General features: G+C 47.6%; 2 protein-coding genes and 1 non-coding gene across 3 annotated transcripts in view; 1 reads left to right on the top strand and 2 right to left on the bottom strand.

Annotated features, from left to right (window-relative positions):
- Window positions 1-13,409, bottom strand: part of Vac14 (VAC14 component of PIKFYVE complex) — a 101,938-nt gene extending 88,529 nt beyond the window's left edge. Inside the window, exon 1 of the mRNA XM_032887440.1 lies at window positions 13,022-13,409. Coding sequence (XP_032743331.1) covers window positions 13,022-13,125 — 104 coding nt within the window. The 5' untranslated portion in view covers window positions 13,126-13,409. The remainder of the gene's footprint in view (window positions 1-13,021) is intronic.
- Window positions 24-94, top strand: Trnag-gcc. Its single transcript has one exon. It is a non-coding gene; the product is annotated as a tRNA-Gly (tRNA).
- A 7,502-nt stretch (window positions 13,410-20,911) lies between the features above and the next one.
- Hydin (HYDIN axonemal central pair apparatus protein) overlaps window positions 20,912-24,907 on the bottom strand; it is a 351,132-nt gene continuing 347,136 nt past the window's right edge. Inside the window, exons 86-87 of the mRNA XM_032887538.1 lie at window positions 23,489-23,713; window positions 20,912-21,609 (exon numbers count right to left, since the gene is read on the bottom strand). Coding sequence (XP_032743429.1) covers window positions 21,127-21,609; window positions 23,489-23,713 — 708 coding nt within the window. The 3' untranslated portion in view covers window positions 20,912-21,126. The remainder of the gene's footprint in view (window positions 21,610-23,488; window positions 23,714-24,907) is intronic.

Raw genomic sequence — 24,907 nt, 5'->3', positions numbered from 1 at the left:
CCACACAGCTGCTCACAGCTGGAGCATTGGTGGTTCAGTGGTAGAATTCTCGCCTGCCACGCGGGAGGCCCGGGTTCGATTCCCGGCCAATGCAGTAGCAATATTTTTAATTCCAAGAGATGAAAATTTCATACTGCCTAATAAACTTGTGAGTATAGTTAAAATAAAGAAAAAAAAAGGAAATGACTTGGTTTTGGCCTGTTTTTAAATGTTCTTCATGGAAAAGCATTTCCTAAATTCCACAAAGATCCAGAACCTGTGTGTCCTTGAAGAATCAAGAACATGGGGCTATACTAATAGCCACCCAGAGCAAGTGACTGCGCCTCCCACTCCTGCCCAGAAGCTGAGCTCTGCTTTCGCCTGCAGGAGGTGCAGCAGCACCCGTATGTGAAGACATCCTCCAGGCCAGGCCAGGACCCAAGAGGAAAGCCAGTCTCCCTCCCACAGGCATCCCTGACACAAGCTCCTCTCCTGTCTTACAGATTCCCAGACACTCATGGAGCAGCTGGGGAGCACTCCTCCCAGATGCCAGCCCTGCACAGACGCAGGGAAAACAGGTAACATTTGTTGTGTTCTTAGGCGACTGGCCTGGGAGAGGGTTCTGAAGCATGAGGAGTATTCATCTGGGCAAAGGCAATATGGGCAAACATTTGGCTTGGCAGAAGCCAGGCCAAGGTGAGGAGAAATAATAGGTTTGGAAAGGTGCGAGCAGTGAAAGGCCCTGATGGCACGGCAAAGCAACCCCATCTCCCTCTGGTGGCCATGAGGAGCCATGGAAAAGTGGCCACCAGGGGATGCAGGGGAACCTGAGGAGTGATCTGTAGTGTGGCTAGAAATCTGAAAGACTGTGAGGAACCTCTAAAGACAGCACAGGCTCCCACAAAGACCTACTGGAAAGGAGGGAGTGGCCTTGGTGCTGGAGCCACCACTTTCAATAACAGGGGGTTTTAAAGAAGATGGACAGTGGGGACGATTCATGAGCTCAGTGGCGCCTTTCTCCCAACTGGGAAACTCACCAGCGCTTACTTAGCTCACCCCAGGTCACTACAAAGGCCATTAAATGTAAGTTTCTGTATCTTCTGGGAAAACGTGTCGAAAGCAAAGGCGCCCCCTGGAGGGAAAACTATTCTAGCACCTTCTCATCAGCATTACGAGCTCAGACAGCACAGGGGCAGCCCTGGGGCCAATCTTGTTTCAGGAATCAAGGCCACCCTTAGCAGTCAGAACAGGCCCCATGACCTTCTAGCCTGCCCACTCCCCACCTCCCACTTCCGCCAGCCCCAGCTTCCTAGGGGGGCTGCTCCTCTCACTCGGGCCTGTCCTTATCTGCTCTGCCTCTGCACCCTCCTCAGCTTCCTGCACGTTCATGGTCTGAGGGGTTATTCCTCCTCAGCACCCAGAAGCAGTGAGTGCCCTTCTGGGTACTGATTGGTGCCACCTTCTACCTCCATAAAGCCTGATCAAGGCCTTGAGCACTGTCCCCTTTGCAATTCTAGGACCAGCTGTCTCCAGCCCAGTGATGTGCATCCAGCGGCCGGCCAGTCAGTAAACACCTGCCAGTGGAGTCAGTCTTCAAAGGCTGGCAGAGATGAGGGGGCACAGCTGTAGGGCAAACATGGGTGAAGCCTTGTGCGGCCATGTTGCTTGCATGAGCAAACATGGCCTGTGGGGTTAGCGGATGCAGCTTCTGATGGTGCTGAGGCCCTCCTATCTTATCACAAGTTAGCATGAGCAAACGGCATCTTTCCTGTGATCTCAAAATACACACAGAGAAGAGCCCAGTTCACTATAGCCATGGCTAGTGACTGTAGCCACACACACGCACACACACACACACACACACACACACAGAGGGATGTGACTTAAAGTGCTCCTGCTGAGGGTCAGCTGCACTCTAAAACTGCAGTGCCTTGGTCTCATGACTTCACAGGGACAGGGAAGAGAAGAAAAGCAACCAGAAGGGGAGCAGAGTAAGTGAAGTTCAACAGCAGGTACCCCAGCTCCAGGCCCAGTCTTCTTCAAAGACGCTAGGCTGGCTCGGCTTTCATCTACTGCTCGGGAGACAGAGGTGGGGGGTCTTTGGCTGAACTCGTTTTTTGAAGTTAGTATCTGGCCTAGAAACTCCTGATCATGAATCCCTGGGGTCCTCCAATGACACAAAGGCCTCAGGATTTACTGTTCTATACTCCAAAGAGATGCTGCTACTGCCTGCTTTCCCCACAAAGTATTGGGGGGGAAAACCAGTTCAACCAGCTGATTCCCTACTAGCACCATGTCCTTTAGTGGTTTCTTAGAGCCTCTGCTTGCAATTGGTTGGAGGTATAGGAGGCTGGTAGAGACACCCGGAAGACATGAGCCCCAGGGTGGGCAGCACCAAGTTATCAGAGACTGCTCTATTGACTGCTCCCTTGGTAGAGGGAACTACAGCTCCATAGGATACTTTTGGATTCCTATCAGCCAAGAGAAAACCTGGCTCCATACTCTGCCTACATAGTGAGAGCCTGCACTGATACCCAGCCTGGTGAGTCAGCAAGCTATGCTGCCGACTTCACAGGTCAGTTACTGTAGCTACCATCATCCTCAATGTCTAGATCTGAACAACCTTAGGGAGAGTAAGTCCATTTCTCAGGATCACAGAAGGTGTGAACCCTTGACGTCAACAAACTATTCTGTCCTTTAAACTGTATCAAGTCGGGCTGGAGAGACGACCTTATCTGCTCTGCCTCTGCACCCTCCTCAGCTTCCTGCACATTCATGGTCTGAGTGACTGCTCTTCCAGAGGTCCTGAGTTCAATTCCCAGCAGCCACATGGTGGCTCACAACCATCTGTAATGGGACCAGATGCCCCCTTCTGGTGTGTCTGAAGGCAGCTACAGTTTCTCACATAAAATGAATCTAAAAAAAAAAAACAAAACAATCCCCCCATCCCAGTTTCTTCTTTGCTGGAAAGTAAACACATTCTAGACTCAGGCGGCCCCTCTGTAGGCCATCCCCTGCTCAGTGTTCAGACATCTCAGTGTTCAGACTAGAGTGCAGACATCTCAGGAGAGCTGCCCTCTACTGTGAGAGAAAGACTAAGTACTGCCTGAGCACTCACTGTCCACCAGCCAACGTGCTGGTGTTTACACTAGTGTGCTGCGGTTTACACTAGTGTGCTGCGGTTTACACTAGTGTGCTGCGGTTCACACTAGTGTGCTGCGGTTTACACTAGTGTGCTGCAGTTTACACTAGTGTGCTGCCGTTGACACTAGTGTGCTGGCCGTTTACACTAGTGTGCTTACACTGCGCTTTACACTAGTGTGCTGCGCTTTACACTAGTGTGCTGTGCTTTACACTAGTGTGCTGCCGTTGACACTAGTGTGCTGCGGTTTACACTAGTGTGCTGCGGTTTACACTAGTGTGCTGCCGTTGACACTAGTGTGCTGTGGTTTACACTAGTGTGCTGTGACACTAGTGTGCTGCCGTTTACACTAGTGTGCTGGCCGTTTACACTAGTATGCTGCCGTTGACACTAGTGTGCTGCCGTTTACACTAGTGTGCTGCCGTTGACACTAGTGTGCTGCCGTTGACACTAGTGTGCTGGCGTTGACACTAGTGTGCTGGCGTTGACACTAGTGTGCTGCCGTTGACACTAGTGTGCTGCCGTTGACACTAGTGTGCTGCCGTTTACACTAGTGTGCTGGCCGTTTACACTACTGTGCTGCCGTTACACTAGTGTGCTGCCGTTGACACTAGTGTGCTGCCGTTGACACTAGTGTGCTGCCGTTGACACTAGTGTGCTGGCGTTGACACTAGTGTGCTGGCGTTTACACTAGTGTGCTGCCGTTTACACTAGTGTGCTGGCCGTTTACACTAGTGTGCTGCCGTTTACACTAGTGTGTGCTGCCGCTGACACTAGTGTGCTGCTGTTTACACTAGTGTGCTGCCATTTACACTGGTGTGCTGGTCGTTGACACAGTGTGCTGCTGTTTACACTGGTGTGCTGGCAGTGTGCTGGCCGTTTACACTACTGTGCTGTGTGCTGCCGTTTACACTGGTGTGCTGCTGCTGTAGTGTGCTGCTGTTTACACTAGTGTGCCGTGTGTGCTGGCGTTGACACTGGTGTGCTGGCGTTTACACTAATGTGCACTACACCAGTGTGCTGGCCGTTGACACCAGTGTGTGTGCTGACACTAGTGTGCTGCTGTTTACACTAGTGTGCTGCCATTTACACTAGTGTGCTGGTCGTTGACACTAGTGTGTTGACACTAGTGTGCTGCCGTTTACACTAGTGTGCTGGCCGTTTACACTAATGTGCTGCTGTTTACACTAGTGTGCTGGCCGTTGACACTAGTGTGCTGGCGTTGACACTAGTGTGCTGGCGTTGACACTAGTGTGCTGCCGTTTACACTAGTGTGCTGGCCGTTGACACTAGTGTGCTGGCCGTTGACACTAGTGTGCTGCCGTTTACACTAGTGTGCTGCCGTTGACACTAGTGTGCTGCCGTTTACACTAGTGTGCTGCCGTTTACACTAGTGTGCTGGCTAGTGTGCTGGCTAGTTTTATGTCAACTTGACACAAGCTAGAGTCACCTGAGAGGAGGGAACCGTAGTTGAAAAAATACCTCCAGATGACCAGGCAGTAAGGGACCAGCCCATTATGGGTGGGGACACCACACCTCCACCCCAACACTGGTGGTCCTGGGTACTATGACAAAGCAGGCTGAAGAAGCCGTGAGGAGCAAGCCTGTAAGCAGCGCCCCTCCATGGCCTGTGAGTCAGCTCCAGGTTCCTGCCCTGTGTGAGCTCCTGTTCTGACTTCCTTTCACAATGAACAGTGATGTGGAAGCTAAGCTGAATAAACCCTTTCCTCCTCAAGTTGCTTCTGGTCATGGAGTTTCACCACAGCAATGCTAACCCTAAGATAATGGGTAATCAAACTTAAACCTAAATAAAACCTGCCACCCAGTCTGGTATCTCTCTGATCCAGTTTACAGCTATAGAGATTAAGCAACATAAGGCCACACAGCTTTGGAAATAATCACAAGAATTTCTCTTTTAAAAAGAGAATTAGACAAGGTGTATCATGTATCCTGCACTGCACGTGCTCAAGTCAGAACCAGGAGATGATGCACTCTACACACACCACCCAAGACAATGTTCATTCAACACCGCTGACTGAGTAGCCTGTCTCACTCTGGCTCCAAGGACAGAGGTAAGCCACAGCTGACACTCATGCCTTTGTGGTGAGGCTTGCAGCCTGTAGCTGAGGCTGCCTTTTTTTTCTCCCCTTGCAAATACAATTATCTGTCTCAGCTCTGCATGTGACTGACATACGAATTCAGATGGCACATCCAGGCAGCAATTTCCCAGAGAATCTGGGGAAGTATGTCTCCATCTGCTCCCCAAATACGAGAGTAAGTTGGTTTCCATTTGCTCACACACCACCAGAAAACTGAATGGAAATGAGCATATGCCTCTTCTGACAAGGCCGGGGATTTAACTCACAACATACTGAGTATGGGGACAGAGTTGGGGTAAGTATAGTAAAACCACATGGCATGCATGCAAGAAATTATCAAGGAATAAAGATATTATATTAAAAGCCTAAGGGTTGGAGAGACAGCTCAGCAGTTAAGACCACTTGCTGCTCTTACAGAGGACACGGGTTCAATTCCCAGTACTCAAATGGCAGCTCACAACTGTAACTCCAGTTCCAGGCTGTCTTATGGACACCATGGGCACTACACACACAGTGCAGACATGCAGGGAAACACTCATATACATGATAAACAACGACAACAACAAAAAATCTGCTATCACTCCCCAACCCAAAGCCACACTGAGTGCTCACTGGCTATGGCTGGGAGAAAAGAGGATTGTGACTGTAGGTGACAACTGTGACCATTAGTAAGTGCCCCTCACCCCCGTAATGATGCATCATCTATCTTCTTACTTTCAAAGACGAGATATAACGTGCAAGCCATCAGTCATTACTTGAAAGTAGATAGCAAAGTGGTTTTTATCACATGCTGACTTGTAGAGCTGGTATCACAATCACTTCAAGGCACTTCCATAAGCTCTAAGGCAACCCTGTGCCTCTGAGCTGTCACTCCATCTCCTCTAGCTTTTTCCTCTCAACCTCCGGCCACCACAATCTGCTGTCACTATAGATATGATACTTCTGGCCTTTTGTGGCCGCCTGCTTCTTTCACCCAGCATAATGTTTTTAAGGTACATTAAAAACAAACAAACAAAAAAACCCAAAACAAACAAAACAAAAAACAAAAAAACAACAGTAAGCCAAGGCACAGAGACATCCAACCAGAAGTCACAAATGCAATCTTTGCGGGGTGGCAATAGAATAGTGCACAATTTTAATCCCATCACTGGAGAGGCAGGGGCAGGTAGATCTCTAAGTTTGAGGCCAGCCAGGACTACAGAGTGAGTTCCAGGATAGCCAGGGCTACACAGAATAACCCTGTCTCATAAAACAAAAACAAAACAAAAAGCAATCTTCACAGTGGGTAGGCAGGGGAGTTAAACAGAGTCAATGGAGGTTCTGGAGTGAGAAGCCTTGGTGAGCACACCAGCAGAAGGATGGGGTTTGGCTCTTGTTGAACAGGAATGTGGCACCCCCCAGCTATAACTCCACAGTAACCCAAATTTCATTATTAACTTGCCCTGAGATTCAGGCCCAAAGAGTCTGCAGGCAGAACATACTACCAGCCTCTGACCCCAGCCCTAAGCAATCTGCTGTGGATCCCACAGCTGACAAACAGCAGAGCTGAGCCCAAACTCCACAAATTGCCTCAAACTACTCTAGGACGTGCCCAGGAACTGGAACTATGCAAGTAGCATTCAGAGCTCTGGTCCCTAACTTTGCCAGGGTTCTCAAAGGGCACCGCATTGATAGCTTTTAGAATTCCAAGTGCAGGTAAGATTGTACTTGTTAGAGCTGTATGGCTGGTAGCAAAAGCTATGCTCAGGAATGTATGAGAACCTTCCCAGCCAGCAGCAAGACACAGCAGGCTCCCCTGTGCAGAGCTGGCCTGACCCACTTGATAGCTATAATGTCCTCTGTACCTGTCTCCTATATTTGCCTTTCCAGTAGAGACCAGACCAGCACCTTACCAATCTTTTCATTAATACTGGTCAACCATTGTTTCCTTTGAAATTGAGGGGCCACAAAACCCAAAGTGGGGACTGGGGATATAGTGTAGTTGGTAGTGATTGCCTAGTATGCATGAGGCTCTGATTTTAATTCCTAATTAATTCCTAATTTAATTCCTAATTTAATTGCATAAAACCAGAGAGTGGTGATGGTGCAAGCCTGCAATCCCAGTATTCCAGGGATAGAGGCAGGAGGATCTGTACTTCACAAGGTCATCCGTCATCTGCTACACAGGGAACTTAAGGTCAGCATTGGACACATGAGACCCTGTCTCAAAAAATAAATAGGGACTGCAGAGGTTACCTCAGCTGGTAGAGTGCCTACCCAGTATGCACAAAGCTCTGGGCTCTATCTCCAGATAGACCGACACATGTCGGGTGCGGTGACGTGTGCTTGCAATCTCAGCACGGAATGACAGAGTTCAAGGTCATTTTGGCTTCATCAGGAGTCTGAGCCTAGTGAGCTATGTGAAAACCTCTCTCAAAAACCCTCCTCAAAACGAACACAACGACCCATCCTAAAGTTCCGAGTGCCTTCATCTTTATGAAGTTATGGCACCACGCGGACAGCGGCAGTGGCAGGAGAGCTCTTCAGGTCCAGTAGGCACTCAACGTGTGCTTTTAGAGTCTGGTCACAGCATGCTGGCAGCCTGGAACCATGTAGGACTTTCCTTGGACAGTTAGCATCTGAGGACCCGCAATAACTGTAAACCACCTTACTTCCCTTAGGAATACCACGTGCGGTACTGGCTGTCACCTGAGCAGACGGTCTTTGGAGAACCGAAAGCAGCAGCTAAGGTCACTACAGAGATGTCCAAGGATGAGACTCATTATACACACATCTCCCCTTTGGGCAGGGGAACCCACTAACAGGAGTGGGACTTCTTGTCTGGAGTAGGGTTTAACATACCCAGCTAGTGGGGATGTCCTTTAGGACAGGTAAACTCAGGTTCTAGCTGTAAATCTTAGAATGATGATTTAATAAGAGATCTCTACTTCCTCTTCTGTGAAATGCTTTAGCACTATCTGGCTCATAGGGCAGTGAGAGGCTGGGTGGGTAAAACAATGGCTAACCATGGGGATGCTTCTCTCCATCCCTCTGATCCCATTTCTACCCCAGGTGGTGGGGCAGATGGAACTTTACGTACATGTGGTCTCATGTTTCACTGTGATCACTAATGATCACTGATGACTAAGTACTCTTCATGCTAAGGTGCTAAATGCCCCAACCCCCAAAGCACCTGTATGTGAAGAAAAGGCCAGGCCCCTAGAACTGTGAGCAACAAACGGCTATTACTGAAGTCACCAGCCTGTGGTCTTTTGTAACAGCAGCAGGGGCAGACTGTGCACTTAACAGGGGTTGAGAAAAGCTCACAATACACTTAACACCCCTCAGTTTTCCTTCACCCAATGGGCAGTTCCAGCTAGAACTAAGGAAGCCGAAGATTCCTGCCTCCATGAAAACCACAAAGCAGTCTCCTGTTCTGCCTCTAAGATTTGAATCCTATTTACTGGAGGTGTACTTTAAAGGAGGTGTACTTAATCACATCTCACTCTGACAACTGAGCTTAGCTGTTCGTGAGGCTGAGGGCTTCCTGCTTGGTTTGGGAAAATTAGGGACAAACTACTGGGTAGCTGAGACAGGGACAAACTCCTGGGCAGCATGGTATGAAGATGGGTTCCTGCTTCCACAGAGCTCAAGGCTTTCAGAGGGGCAGATGTAGAACAGGACGGTCTAGAGTTTCTAACACTGTACCACTCAGAGTTTATCACTAGTACCTCCCAGAGTTTTACCAGTCTTCTACTGGTTCCTGTTACAAAAGGGCCACAAACCCAGAGGCTTAGGACACAACTCACTTACTGAACTAATCAGAGTGTGAGCAAGTTGCTATGTATTTCGGAGGCTGTACAGTAGTGCGAGTCGAGAGGCCTTTGGGGGTTGCATATCAGATATCCTGCATATGCGACACTTATATTATGATTATTAACAATAGCAAAATTACAGTTATGAAGTAGCAATGAAATAATTTTATGGTTGGCAGTCGCTACAACATGATGAACTGTGTTAGAGGGTCTCAGCATTAGGAAGGTTGATTTTCCTGTAGAGCAGGAAAACCTTGCCAGCTTTTAGATGATGCCCACATTCTCTGACTAGAACCTCAAAGCTTGTGATTGCTGCTGGAGTCTCTGATACTCTTCTTGCTTCCCTCTTTCACACTAAACTTAGGGTTACACCAGGTCCACCCGAGTAATCTAGGCTAATCCCCCCATTTTAAAATCACCTGATTAGCAACTTTGATCATACATGTTATCTTTTCTCCCTCTCTAGCTCTGTGGTGTGTGGTAGAGACATGCGCAGCTATCCTTGTATACATGAGTGCGTGTGGGGCTGGAAGCCAACTCTGTCTCCATCACAGGACGGGGAGGTAGAACTTTTTGAGACAGGTTTCTCACTGGACTTCACTGTTTCAGCTAGAATGACTGACCATTAAGCCCAGGCACTGGGATTTCTTGGTGTGCTGCCAGGCCAGGTTTTACTAAGTGCTGGGGATCCAAATTCAGGGTCCATGCTGGTGTAGGGTGTAGCAAGGACTTTTCCCACTGTGATATGTGAATGAGAAACATCCCCCATAAGCTTGCATATCTAAAACATTTGGTTGCCTGTTGGTGGCGCTGTCTAGGGGGAAGCTCTGGAACCTTCGGGAGGTGGAGTGTTGCTGGAGGAGGCCTTGAGAACTCACATGCTCATCCCACTTGCAGCTCGCTCTTCTGCTTTACGTGAGTGAACAGAAATGCGCTCTTGGCTTCCTCTCCAGCTGCCAGGCGTCCACTGCCACTATGGGCTTGCCCTCTGAAACCATAAACTAAAGCAACCCTTTCCTCCATAAGGTGACTTTGGCTCATGGCCTTTTTCTGCAGCAACAGAAAAATAACTAATATTCCCACTGAGCCATCTCCGCAAGCTCATACCTGCTATCTTAAATTCAAATATTCACAGGTTCCAGGGATTCAGATATCTTTAGGAGGCCATTATTCTGACAACCAAAAAGTAGCAAGAGAAGTACTGATATAAAACAATTATAAATATTTAAAATAATTATGTAACAGCTGTTTGCACATTACATAACAGTTGCAATGTATCTAGTACTGCAGTAACCACATTTACAACATTAGCTCCAGTAATAAAATGCCCCAATGAATACTATTATTAGTTTGCGGATGAGGACATTGAGGTTAATTAGCTCGCTCAGGCGCACCTAACTAGTGAATAGGAGTCGGAAGCCCATCTACCAGGCTTTAGGGCCCTTCACCAGTATTGCATGTGGCCTCCTAAGAAACAGACACCTTGGAAGGGCCACTCAACTCAGAGCAGGGCAAGCGTGCTCATTTCTGCAGCACATGAGCTGTCCCATTCCACAGGCAACAGCTAATGTTCTAACTTCTTTGATGGCATGTCTGTGGGGATGGAGTAATAGGCTATTTGGCCAAGGATTAGTTGGATAAAGAATATACGCAGATATGGAATATTATATGTACAGAACAGAAGGTCACTCAAGTTAGCATTTGCTAAGCTTTAACATGTACAACAGTCATGCGGGAATCTTGTTGGAGGGCCAATTCTAATCCACACAAGGATGAAGCCAGGTCTCTCCCTAAGCTGTCTGCAGGCCACTTTTGAGTAGCAAGTTCCTTAGACTACAATGTTAATTCCTTAATCAAAACCATAAAGCTATTCTTTCCTGTATACATGTGTCAAATGCCACTAGGCATTCACTGTGCTGAGTGTAGAGGAATAAATACAATGTTTTTTCTCTTAAGTAGGTCATAGTCCCTTACCACCCTAAGAATTTCCTCTGAATTTTACAAATCAAGGACTAAGGCTAATATAAAACAAACTGTGTCAAGAGCCCCTCAGACCCACCTGCAGGGAAGACTTACATAGATTGTGCTGGAAGCAGCAATGTTATGAACACCTCTGTTCAGTGATCTAACAGATGACTCAAGCTAGGATAAAAGCAGAAACTTCTGTGAAGCTGAGTGAGTGGAAAAAACTGGTGTCAGTGTGCAACTGTCTGAATCTGAATTGTTTCTCAAAGGTCCATGTATACAAGGTGTAGCTCTCTGCCTAGGACATTTGGAGATGACAGAAGTTTAGAGTTAGGCTTACTGAGAGCTCTTTTTGCTATGCACCCCTGAAGGGCTTCATCACAGGCCCAAAAGCTACAGGATCAACTGACCACTGACTACCCTGCCCATTTAAATCTTGAGTGTTTGATACAGCAATGAAAATCTGACTAATATACGGTGCAACTTTACAAAAGCAACAGACCTCATGGACACATAACCACACCTATACACCATCTTTGGGTACTACTATCCAGCATGACAGCACTGCCAGGCAATAAACAGAAAGGTATATAAAAAGAGGCTGCTTTACAAAAAGGGGGCTGAGGAAAAGAAACTGCTAGCGTGGACATGTTGATGAATGGGAGAGCCTTCTTACCTAAGTCCAAAGCCATTAGTCTAGGGCAAAGCAGTTGTTCAGTTGTTCTCAACTGGTGTGACTTCGAATCTTTTTTCTTTTCTTTTTTTCCGGAGCTGAGGACCAAACCCAGGGCCTTGTGCTTGCTAGGCAAGTGCTCTACCACTGAGCTAAATCCCCAACCCCTGTGACTTTGAATCTTTAAGAGACATCTGGCAATGTCTGGAGACAATTTGGTATTGTCACAACTGATGGAGTACTACTGGCATCTAGTGGGTAAAGGGCAGAGATACTGCAAAAAAAATCACAGAAGGCACAGAACTGCCCATCTCAACCAAGACTTATGCCTCCCCAAATGTCAGCAGCGCCGAGGTTAAGAAACCTTGAGTTAAGTAAGAGTCTATTCTAGTCAATGAATGAACACCACTCTAGCTTAGGGCTGTCCAAGTGACCACTGTACAATGACTGAAATGTTTTTACTCTGCACTGTGCATCTGTAGTGGTTGGCTACTGAACACCTGGAATATGGGTAGTGAAACTGATGTGCTGAACTTACAATTTTTACCATTTGATCAATTTTTTCCCATGAGACTGGGTCTAGCTATGTGACCAATGCTAATCTCAGATTAGTACAAAATTTCTGCCTGAGCCTTCCAAGTGCCAGAATTACAGGCCTGTGTCACTACTTTGGCTAACTTAAATTTAAATAGATCCATATGGTCCGTTGTTACCATGTTGGACATCTTAACTCCTAATGTTTTTCTAGTTTCACAGGCTGCCTCCCTTTCTACTCTTCTGAAACCACCTACTCAACTGACTTACTAAGATTTGGCTGGGGAAAAGAACACGTGCTCTTACACAAACTCCGCAAAAATATTACCGAATTAAACATTCCCTATTTTGAACACCTGGAAACAAGGCAAACACCCGCGCACCATTACACACGTGTATAATATTGCAGAAGAGAGGAAGGTCAAATTTCCCTATTTCCACTTGCAAGGGAGGGTGACGTGACAATCTTCTGAGCATCGGATCATGCTTTGACCTATTTCTACACTTTGTCACTTAATGGTCTCTTCAGAAGCTGAAAGGGGCTGGCGGTACATCACAAGCAAATTCTCCACCTCCTCAGAGAGGCCACTCTCTGATCTAGCTGGCTTTGACTGAAGCCACACTGAATGTGTCAGGCACTGCACATATCTTAATTTTCACTGCTATTTGGGGGTATCAGGAGGTTAAAGAACTTGCAAAGATAAGGCTCTTGGATTTCCTGCTCTAAAGCAATGTGCTAAGAACTGAAACTAGAGAGGTCAATAGGAACCCTCGCCCGGGGCCAGAAGAGCCGCTAGGAGCGGCATAACCAGGGCGGGGTCCCAGTAGCTCTTACTTCTCGATCTCCAGCGCTGCCACCTTCCGCTTTTCGTAGAGTTTATCATTCAGGGCCCTTACGATGTTGGGAGTGAGTGGCGCAAAATCCTTCTCCGGGTTCATGGTGGCAGCTCGCGCTGCGCCCGGGAGCCTCGAGACACCTTAGCCCGAGGCTGCCCGGGCCGTACCAGGGACAGGGGAGTGTGGGGCTCCGCGCGGACACCGGAGCCTGCTCATGGGCTACGCCGCCCAGGGCCCTACTGCCTCGTCCTGCCGCCACGCGCCGCCTCGGGTCTGTCTGCTCCGACCCTGTTCTCCCACGCGCGACCCGGACCGCCTCACCGCTCACGCGACCAGCTCCCGCCAGGAACCGGCAACGCTCACTGGGCCGCGGCCATGTTACTCAGATCACGTGATGGCGCAGGCACTTCCGCCTTCCGCCGACCGTGGGTCCCGCCCCCCTTAGGGCACCCCCCCACGTGCTTGCTGCGGCCAATTGGCCACGCTCATCAAGGCTTTCCCCTCTCCACCTGCTGCTCTGTTTGGTGTGGGTTTTTTGCTAAGAGTGAAGAGCAGGTTGAGGGAGAAAGGTTCAGAGCTTTGTAAACAAGAGTTTACAGAGGGAGCCTAACTCAAGTTTAATTTATGCATTCATTCTTTGGTCACTTAACAGTCACTTTCGCGTATGCCAGTGTTTCCATCACTTTCACCATATCCTAACCATGTGTCTGATTTTACATTTTATTTTCGTGTGTGTGCATGCACAAAGGTGCGCCTTTGGAGGTCAGATGACAATTTAGGGGAGTCGGATCTTCCCTTCCACTCACCACGTGGGGGTCCCAGAATCAAGCTCTGGTCGCCAGATTTGGCGGCAGACGCCTTTGTCTGCTGTCCAGTAAAATAACTAGTCCAGTTATTATTTTAGAGACAGGGCCTTGAACTCTATATAGCTGAAGATAGCCTTGAACTCCCGATTCTCCTTCGTTCATCTGCTGAGTGCAGGAATTACACGAAAGCGTCACCACAGCTGACCTTATGTAGTGCTGGACATGAAACACAGGGTCTCCTCCTTGCTGGTCAAGTCTACCAACTGAGCCACACCCCCAGACTGTATTTAATACATGTGTGCTACTCAGATGTGTGCATACATACGTATGGAGACCCAAAGTCGGGTGTCCTCTATAGCTCTTCCTTTTTCACTGTTCCTTGAGACAAGGTTTTACTTGCCGTAAGCTAGACTCAAACTCTGTGGAGATGATGATACCAGTCCTGGCTAATTTTGATGTCAACTTAACACAAGCTGGAATCATCTGAAAGGAGGAAGCCTCAGAAAAAATGCTCCATAAGATTGGGCTGTAGGCAAGTCTGTAAGGCAGTTTCTTAATTAGTGATTGACGTGAGAGGGTCCCGCCCATGGGGGTAGGGCCTCTCTAGGCAGAGGTCCCAGGGATTCTGTAAGAAGGCGGTTGAGCAGACTTCAAGGAGCAAGCCAGTAAGCTGCTCTCCTCCATGGCCTCTGCATTAACTCCTGTTTCCAAGTTCTTACCGTGAATTCCCTCAGTGCTATAAGCTATATGGTGAAATACACCATTTCCTCCCTAAGTTACTTTTTGGTTTCGGTGTTTTGGTTTTTTTTTTGATTTATTTTTATTTTATATAAGATTTATTCATTTAGCTGTCTTCAGACACACCAGAAGAGGGCATCAGATCTCTTTACAGATGGTTGTGAGCCACCATGTGGTTGCTGGGAATTGAACTCATGACCTCTGGAAGAGCAGTCAGGTGCTCTTAACCACTGAGCCATCTCTCCAGCCCCTGTTTTTGTTTTTAATCTTAATAAGAAAACTAAAGATTATGTTCCTCTGGCCTCCACCTCCTTAATGCTGGGACTACAGGTGTGTGTGCCACCACACTGGGTTTATGTGGTGCTGAGGACGGAATAGGAGGCTTTGTATGTGCTAGTCAGCTAACAGCTACATACCCGTCCTGACCATTTTTGTAATAAGGTCTTTCACTGAACCTGAAACACATGGATTTGGCGAGGGCAGCCATCAGAAAAGCGGACCCTGGGGTCGTGAATGCAGATGAGCTGGTCCTATCCCTCCCCAGCTGCAGTATATCTCACTCCATACCTCACCTAGGCAGCATAGTAGGGCTGGCCCGGTCAAGGGGTATGTGTAAGCCAGCCCTGAGGGTAAGAATTGAGGAGAGCTGGCCCCACCTCTTTGCCATGGCATGGGTATGGGGTTGATGCCCCTCCCAACTTATTACCTGTGGTCGTAGAGCAGGTGAGATAGTCCTGTCCCTTGCTGGTTGTAGCACTCAGGATAGTGGGTTCTGTACCGTTCCTAGGCAACACAGTGAAGCTGGCCCTGTCGGTGAAGGCCTGGGTGAGCCAGCTCCGAGGGTAAGAGTGTGCAATAGCTGGTCCAGCTCCTCATAGGCTGCAGCACAAGGACCCTGTACCTTGACTGGGCAGCACAGTGCAACTGGCTCTGGAGGCATGCATGTGGGCGTCCTGGCCCTGAGGGCATGAGAGCTGACCTGCCGCCTGCTGATGGTAGCATTGGTTGGCCTACCCAGAGCAGTGCTGGAGTTTGCCCTGGTGATGTGGATAAGGGAGAGCCGGTGGGCTAGCCAGCTCTACCACCACCCAGGCCCAGATCCAGGGCCCTGAGATGGCCCACCTCAACATGTATATCAACAAATGGTTGGGACTCATGAAAGGCCAGTCCCGCTGTTCTAAAGCTACAGGATCTCCATGACACAGGGCAACAACAGGATGACTGGGAGAAGTCCTGATGAGGATCCATTATTGATGGTGTCACAGAAGCCAGAGATCTTGAACCAGACTCATTATAGTGAACATTTGCAAATGAAGATGTATGGACAGAGACATATACTATGGGACACACTGTGGCATGTTATAGTTTCCACAATGAGATGTTTTCTATGCTTTTTTTGGGGGGGGTTGTTGTTTGTGTGTTTTTCATCTTGAGGGGGAGGTTGTGAGGGCAAAAGGCAGATATGAGGGGACAGGGAGATGGGCAACATTGGGGTGCATAATGTGAAACTCACAAAAAAAATCAATAAAAAGCAAGAAGAGTGATATTATCTCCTAAAGTTGCAGGTACTAAGTGTAAGAGACTCCCAGACTTTATCACAACTGACACCATGATGGGAGTCCATTCAGGCCACAAAACTCAGCTTGCACACAGCACCCCCTGCCAAAACTAAAACAAAGACCTAATCCATCAAAGTCCGTAATTCTGGAAGTCTCCAAATGTACTAACCTTTTTTTTCCCCCCGGAACTGAGGACCGAACCCAGGGCCTTGCGCTTGCTAGGCAAGCGCTCTACCACTGAGCTAAATCCCCAACCCCACTAACCTTGTTTTTGACTTCTGTAGTTCTGCTTCTGGCTAACTGTTCTTCCTAACTGAAGTGTGTCAACCCAGGATATGGTTTTGTAAAGTTCATTCTGAGAAAGGCCTCAGGGCTCCGCTGGGATCCCAAACACCCAGTGTAGTCACTGACCAGCTAACGAAGACTTGGCTTAAATTGACGTCTGAGTAGACTTCTCTGGTGGGTGCCCCACAACACTGACAGTGGCTGCCAGCCCACCAGGTCGGAGTCAGAGTACACGTGTGTCCATGCTTTGGTAACAAGGGGGGCTGGGTTCCAGATGTGCTGAGGGAAGGTACGGGTCTAGATGGAACCACTGGAAAACAGCTGCTTTGGATTGTCACATTAAATGGTGGAAAGGATATTCCATTTGTGTGATGAAATCAGAGGCAAGGGAATTGTGGCTATAGTGTGATTAAAGATGCAGTTATTAGGGATGTGTATCTGAACTCATCAAAGCTTCCAGGGTCCAGGGACTTGGGACAAGTAGGGCTAGCCTACCATCGAGTCCAAGGAATATTGCATTTGGTTTTTTAGACCCAAGATGCTACTCCTTTTTAACAAGCAAAAAACACACACGCAAAGCTCGCCATGATCTTGAAAGTGTAGCATCTGCTTCAGCCCCATAGCTCAGAGACACAGTGAATGGGGTGGGGGGGAGGGGCTGTAACAGGCAGAGTCCTTGGATGTGAAAAATTCTTGTAAATATAATGAATTACAGAATTACTGTGTTGCCGAGCAGAAGAGATTTCGCAGGTGTAATAAAAATCTGTAACTGATACTGAATTAAAGGGGAGGGGGAATTATTATGGGCGGGGCTGATATAATCAGGTGAGACCGCAAAGTGGCTTGAAAAGTCTCCTAGTGGCCACAGGAATCATGTTGTGAACAGCCAACGATAGTAATGACAATGGTCTTAGCTGCTGGGAGCAGTCCCCTGCATCTGTTGCCAAGAAAGTATGGTTCCAGCCACAAGGCACAAGGAAATGAATTTTGACAGCGCAAGGGAAACTTAGAGGGGTATCTTTTCCTATTCCAGTCTTCACACGAAGACGAGGCTGGTCCTTGATTTAGCCTTGTGGCTCTCTGGACTGAGAGCCCAACTCAGTCCACGTGGACTCTTGATCCACCTCAAGTGAGAGAAAATAAACTTGGATTGATTCTAGGCTGGCAATCATGTTTTGTGTCCACAGTAAACAAATGCTGGGCCTAATCCAGAATTCACTAAGTCCTGGAGAAATTAACCAGCAGGAATCCAAGACAGTGTGCTTTCTTACCAACAGGGTTTTACAAGGGGCAAACGTGTTTCCAACACAACCCAGTGAATGGAGGAAGAAGCCCCTCCACCCCCGACCGGCACAAAAGCTTGGCTCGGTGTAGAGAGATTCGCGCCCTAAGAAAACGCGTTGTTTACTGGTTTCCTCCTTTTACCTTGAATCAAGTACTCATCAAGGACATTCCAAAATGCTGTGCAAGTTTATGCATTCAACACTGGATGCTGGTTCACGCAATGACAAAATTAAACCAAAGTAATGGGGGTGATTTGGGTCTGTTTTCTCCAGGGTGCGCTTGTTTCCAGCGAATCCATGTCTAGTAGAATATTTCATCCGCTCCTTTGCTTTTTGGGGTTGGCCCCTTCATAAATACGAACTGAATTTCCCAGGGTTCCCACTATTCACACTGTGGCAAGGACTTTAATAACTGAAGCTGCACGGTTTATTTTTTTCCTTTTCCGACCAGCAGGAGCTCTTTTCTTTCTTTTTTTTTTTTTTTTTTTTTTTTTTTTTTTTTTGGAGCTGGGGACCGAACCCAGGGCCTTGTGCTTCCTAGGCAAGCGCCCTACCACTGAGCTAAATCCCCCAACCCCCAGGAGCTCTTTTCTCCCCCAAATTGCATTCTGAAATCAGGTTGCTAAGAAACCGGTTTCTCCTTAAAGGCCAAACTCACGCTTTGTCCTACCTTTAGGTCAGAAGTTTCTAGGGAGAAACGTCTGCGATATGTTAGCGATGTAGAGTAATTAAAGTCACTTATTCACGCCGGGACTAGCAGTGGGACTGTGAATGAAGACCCGGGGCCATCCTTGGAGCCTCCGCCCGCCCTCCTCTTCTCTGACCCTGCTGGCCGCACCCCTACTCTCACTCTTCCAGACTACGGGGCAATTCATATGCCTGGCTACAAGTTCACCCCTTTCTCACAGCCATGACTTGTAGCTCCATTTTTGTCTGCTTGCTAGTATAGACTTTGCAATGGTTCCCTAGTAACTGTTAAGAACAGCTATACCGACGCTTGTAAAAGCCATGCCATGATGAATGGAGAAGCTCCAGGTGATGTTGTGCCCTGACCAAGGGGGTTTCTTCAAAGACGAAGCGGTTCTCAGCTGGTGTTTCAGAGGAACAGCCCAGCAATCTGGTTTTTCAAAGTCCTCCCCAGAGATCCTGACATAAAGATTGGGAAACTACTGACTTTATGGAGCCTCTTTATCTGCCAGTCAGAGCAGCTGCTCACTGAGGTTTTTTTTTTTTTTTTTCTTTTCTTTTTTTCGGAGCCGGGGACCTAACCCAGGGCCTTGCGCTTGTTAGGCAAGTGCTCTATCACTGAGCTAAATCCTCAACCCTGCTCACTGAGTTTTAACCGCCTCCCAGATTGCTGGATACTGTGGCCTTTGCTCAACCCAACCATTGGAAAAAAAATCTGTCACCTAATTTTTGACTTTCTACCTATTATCTGTATCTTTTAAAAATTATTTTAAATGGGCACATGTATCTACAGGCATGCATGTCATGGCACATGTGTGTGGAAGACAGAGGGCAACTTTCAAGCATTCTCTTCTCCCATGTGACGGGTCCTAGGGATTGAATGCAGGTCAGGCTTCGCAGCAACTCCCTTCGCCTGCCGAGCCATCCTGCTGGCTCCTTTTGGTAGCATCTTTATCGACTATGAAATGAATTGGTTATGAACTATAGGTCTGAGTCTAAAAGCATATTGGCTGAGGGTTGGAGGGGGGTACACAACGTGGAGGTTCTTTTTCCTGCCTTTAAGGGCTTGAGACATGCCTCAGTGGGCAAATCACTGGCTGCACAAGTCTGACAATCTAAGTCTGAATAGAGGAACCTAACTAAAACCTGGAGACAGTAGTGCACGCAATCCCAGCATGCCCACAGGGGGAGATGGGACGCTATTACAGGAGAATCTCTGTTTCACGGGTCAGCTGGCCTAGCACAAGGGGAAGTGAACAAGAGAGACCCTGTCTTTAGGTAAAAGGCAAAGACTGAGGCTCTCCTCTGACCCCCATGCACACACATGTGCACACACACACACACACACACACACACACACACACACACACACACACACACGACCACCATTTAAGTCAGCGTGGCACCACATACTGTAATCTTAGCACTCACAAGCCTGAGGCGAGAGCAATGGAATTCAAAGCTGACTTGAGCTATGTATGTGTTGAGATCTTGTGTCAAAAGAGCTGAAGCAAACCCCGACCAACCAGCCAACCAACCAAAGAGAACCCCTAAACTACCCCTTCCATGTCTACAATAGGTACCGGGCCTATTAAAAGGCATGTGGCTGGGTCGTATCCCACAGTTTCTAACTCAAGTCTATGATGGGGTGTGAGGGTTTGGCTCTTTAGAAACTTCCCAGGGGATGGCCCAGGGACCATTTGGACAGCCACTGCTTTAGAGACATCATTCCCGGTGGCTATCTGCTTTCGTAACTCCTCTCTCTTGCAGGGGGCTGCCTGGAATAAGAAAAGCCGGAGGAGCTGGAATACTCGGTGAGAGTTAAGTGTCTGTAGAAGCAAATCTACTCCAGGGCCAGTGGTTTAATCATATTCAAAGGAGGTCCTTACCATGGATAGGATTCTTGACTGAGATGAAGTCACACACATGAACGACCATGTTTGCTGTGTGGTCCCTGTTCTCACCCTGCATTTTATGTGCATATATGTATAAGAATATATGGTAACCACGCCCCTCCCCAGCCCTATCCAATCAGTATTTGGGGAGGGTGGGTTTTGGGTGAGAATTCTGTGGGTGGATATGTATAAATGAGCTGAGAACCAGTGTCCTCCAGTTGACTGCTGTACTCAGAGCTGGGGAGGTGAGTAGGAGGTGAGAGAGTCTCCATTAGCATTCTCTAGGATCCAAATTCCAATGAGGACTTACTTCCTGCAGGCAATAGATATGGGATTTGGAGGCTGATGCTATAAAATGAAATCCCCAGGTCCTCCTACTGTGACTTGTTCATTACTCCAAGATGATACTTCTTTGGATTTTAAGAGAAAGCAGAAATGGCATCACATCAAAATACAGTCATATCTGGGGATGATGATATTTTAAGAAGAGTCAACCGTTCCTTGTACTGGACTCTTGTAAGTGCTGTGTGAAGATACTGAGTGGGGTACATGTGTCTCTTTGCAAACTGGGATTTCAGGGTGATTAGGTGTGGGGAACGCAGCTGTGAGACTGTCAGAGACTCATTTAGCCTGAATGTAGATCTGTTGTGTGCCACTATAAATTTTAATGTGGAGCATAAATTTCACATCTGTATTTGTAAAATATAATATAAAAATCACTTCTCCTACAATTAAACACATACAATAAAGTCCCTGGAAAATTCTCCTTTTCTTCTCTATTCTTTGTTGGGACAGCACGAGGCATGGCTTATAGTCTGAGAGGACAGCTGCCAGTTGATGCAGTTGTAACTTAAGGTGTGATCCCCTTCAGATAATAAACCCATTTGATTCCGGATTCAGTGCCTTCACACTGAGGGCAGGTGACAATCAGCTTAGTGGTGATAGGGGTTTTACTGCCTGACGGGTTCCCCTCAAAATAGACCGTGATGTTGTTGATCTTCTTGGGCCGCACAGATTCTACAGCCCGGATGGTGAAGGCTGGGTTCTCCACAATGAAGGAGAAGTTTGTTGCATGCAAGAAGATGTTCTTGAAGGGGATGATGATGTTGTATCCAGCTCTGATCAGGAAGGGGCCTTGGGGCTTGGGGGGCAGAGCAATTCCAAAAAGTGGGATGATATATTCCCCACCTATGAGTGACGACAGGCACAGGATGCCTTTGGTCTCACCCAGATGGCTGGGCTCAAAGATGACTTCCACGCTGACTTCAGTGCCACCCTGGGCTCCTGGGGCTGCATTAATAATTTTTTCTGTGTGGAAGTCAGAACAGTCAGTCTGAAAAGGAAACAAAGTACCTTGATTCACACAGGGTCCTAAAGAGACCATTGGGAACCCAAGCTGAGCCCTCCCATTAGCAGACAGCAAAGAACTTGCGTTTGTGTGAGTCTGGGCAGGGTGTAATGTAATGGCCTATACATTGTCTTTGTGAGTAGGTATCACCCATCACTACCTCAACTTTGCTACTGAGAAACTGAGGCCAGGAGATGTTAACAATGTGCCTGAAGACATGTAGCTAGATAATGCTGGTGGGGGGAACTGAAACTGTTCTTTGTATCCAGTTTTCTTCTCTCTCCATTCACATGGAAGGTGGGCAGTCTGGCTTGAACAAGACTGAAAGGTGCCATTTGTATCCTAGCACATGTAATTGTCCTTGAGTCCCGGATGCTCTGACCAGAAGCATTTGGGATAGGACTTGTTCTGTAGCAGAATCCCCAAGTGACTGTGACAGACTGACTCCCCTACTACCTGTTATCTCCATCTTATATCCCCACTGCTCTCATGGCTAAAGTATGTGCAATGCTTGCTATGGGGTGTGGGCTTAGGAGATGGCATTGCAGACGCATTTCACGCACTCAGGCACATAAGTGCTCATAGGACCCCTGTGAGGCTCTTGGTCACAGGCTTCTATGGTTTGAATGTCATCACTAAAACTGATGGTGGAAATTAATCTCTGCAATGAGATATTAAAGATGTGTGATCTCTAAGAGAAGACTAGGCCATGACAGCAGCTTCTTGTCTGAGTGAATCCATCCATGGATCAGCATATCGATTGGGTTGCTGGCTTGAGAGTGTATCTGTTCATAAAAACCAGTCCTGTCTCACCCCATTCCTCCACCACTTAGATTCACCCTTTATGAGATTGGGACTCCTTGAGGGAGCACTCAAGAGCAAGAGGTCGTTACCAGATGCAGCCTTCTGATCTTATCAGCTTCCAGGTTCATGAGCTGAGTAAGCCTCTTAGGTATCCATCCATTCGTCCCAACTACCTACCCGTCCATCCGTCCATCCATCCATCCATCTATCCATCCATCCACCCCCTCCGTCCATCCATCTATCCATCTATCCATCTATCTATCCATCCATTCATCCACCCACCCACCTACCCACCCATCCATCCGTCCATCCATCCATCTATCTATCCATCCATTCATCTACCCCACCCCTTCTATCTATCTATCTATCTATCTATCTATCTATCTATCTATCTATCTATCCATCTATCTATTTCTCTCTTCATCTTATAAATTAGCCAGTCTATGGTTTTCATTTATAGTAACAGGAAATGGCTGAGACAAAGCCATTATCTCCATTTATAGTTTAAAGAGATTAATCAAATTATTCCTTCAGAGTGATGGAAAAGGATTCAAGTTCATGTCTGATCCCACAGCCTGCATTCACGATGCCAAGTGATACTGTCTTCTTTTATCGCTCCTTGAGCACAATGTGGGAAGCAAAGTCTCCCTCCCCAAGCCTCGCTTAACACAGCAGACAGTCTGCAGAGGACGAGCCCAGGTTCTGCGAGGTTTCTAGGCAAGATTCAGTTCTCCAAGGCGAAGGTCACTGTGACAGGACCTGGCTGCCTCTGAGTTTCATATCTCTATACCCTTGGAGTCACCCTTCTAGCATCGTTGTGTTTTGAGGCAGGGTCTCACTGTGTAGGCCAGGCTGACCTAGAACTCACTATAAAGTCTAGGATGGCCTCAAATCCATGATCCCTTCCTGCTACCTCCTGTGAGTTGGATTATAAGAATGCACTACAGTTCTGAGCCTCTCATTAGTTTTAAACGCAGACTTCTGACCAGGGAAGGGCCGCTAACCCTGCAGTCCTCTCGCTCTCCCTGCAGCCCTCTCGCTCTCCCTGCAGCCCGCTCACCTTGCAGTAGTACTCAGTCTTCAGCCGGGTATAATTGGTGAACTTCGCTAAGATGCTTTGGCTGCTGCCAAGAACGGTCTGGAAGTGGACAGGTTTCTCAGGGGGTGCAGGCAAGGCCTTCAGCAGGAGCTCATACTGGTAGTAGCCCAAGTCACCGTTGTGCAAGGTCAGTCTCCCGCAGATTTCTCCAGCTTTCAGGGGCTGGAATTCAAACGAGAACGTTCCCTGGAAGAGAAGGAGGAGGCTCTTGTCATGCTGGAAGTCTGTCTGGCCTGTCGCCTCCCACCAACTGACCTACCCAAGGCCTCGCAGCAGGCGATGGCAAAAAATGATGCTTCCCATACAAATACTGAAGCTGACCCTGGGCTGTGGAATTTCAGCCCAGGTTAGCCCATTCTCCCTGTCTTCTCTGCCCTCTAGCTTTCTCTGTTCCAGGTATTTTTCCATTCCAGATCTGAATCTAAGAAATAGGTATTGGCCATTCCTGGGAAAGCACATTGATGGAGAGTGACAGGAGGTTAAAGGTCGCCCAGCCCCTTCTTTGCATACAGTTATTCTCAGGACAAAAGCTTTCTGGGTTTTATATTTTCTGGAGGGGAAACATCCTCTTTCCCCCCATTCTTACAAAACAGAACAAGAACCAAAGGGCATTCTATATAATAGCCCAGAGAGAATGACTCAAATGCAACTATCGGCAGGAAATGGGTTGAATGACTTAGGGTCTTCCCATCTCAGTAGAATGTTATACGGCCACAAAGAAGGAGGTAGAATTGTAATGAGAGGTGTTGCTATGGTAAGGGAAAGAAAGGAGGCCTGGAAAACATGGATATAAAGGTCATACTTATTGATTCAAAATTAATTTATTGTTTGTGTGCACATGTGCACTGGTTAGAGGGGAGCTTTCTGGAACTGGTTCTCTCCTGGTTTGATCTTGGAATCCAAGGACCAAAACTCAAGTTGTTAAGCCCATGTGCAGGAGCATATACCCACTGGGCCACTTTGCTGGCCCCCTTTTTTTTTCTGTTGTTGTTGGCTTGTAGAAGAGAGTCTATAAGAACAGCTGGTTTTGGTGTTGCATTTGGGGGAAATGTGTACGGGACTTAAAACTTTCTATTTTGTATACTTCTATAAAGCTTGAAATGTTTTACTGTAAGTAGCTATTAAAAAAAACACAAAACACACACAGTTCTCCAGTTTTGGGGTAAGAGGAGAATAGTAGTTACAACATTGTTTGGCTTCCTTCTCAGTTACCTATCCTGTTCCCAAGGGCACAGATCAGCTAGGCTCAGAATAACAAGAACAAGCTAACATCTATAAAGAAACTGAGAGTAAATAAAGGCAACTTCTAACTCAAAGGTGAGCTGGGAGAGCCAAATGACATGAGTCTGGTATCATTATAGCTTCTGCTTTGGTTGGGAT

The sequence above is a fragment of the Rattus rattus genome, chromosome 17 (genome assembly GCF_011064425.1).
Source record: "Rattus rattus isolate New Zealand chromosome 17, Rrattus_CSIRO_v1, whole genome shotgun sequence".
NCBI classification, from domain to species: domain Eukaryota; kingdom Metazoa; phylum Chordata; class Mammalia; order Rodentia; family Muridae; genus Rattus; species Rattus rattus.
The sequence above is the reverse complement of the archived record's forward strand: the minus strand, read 5'-3'. Positions and strand labels throughout refer to the sequence as shown.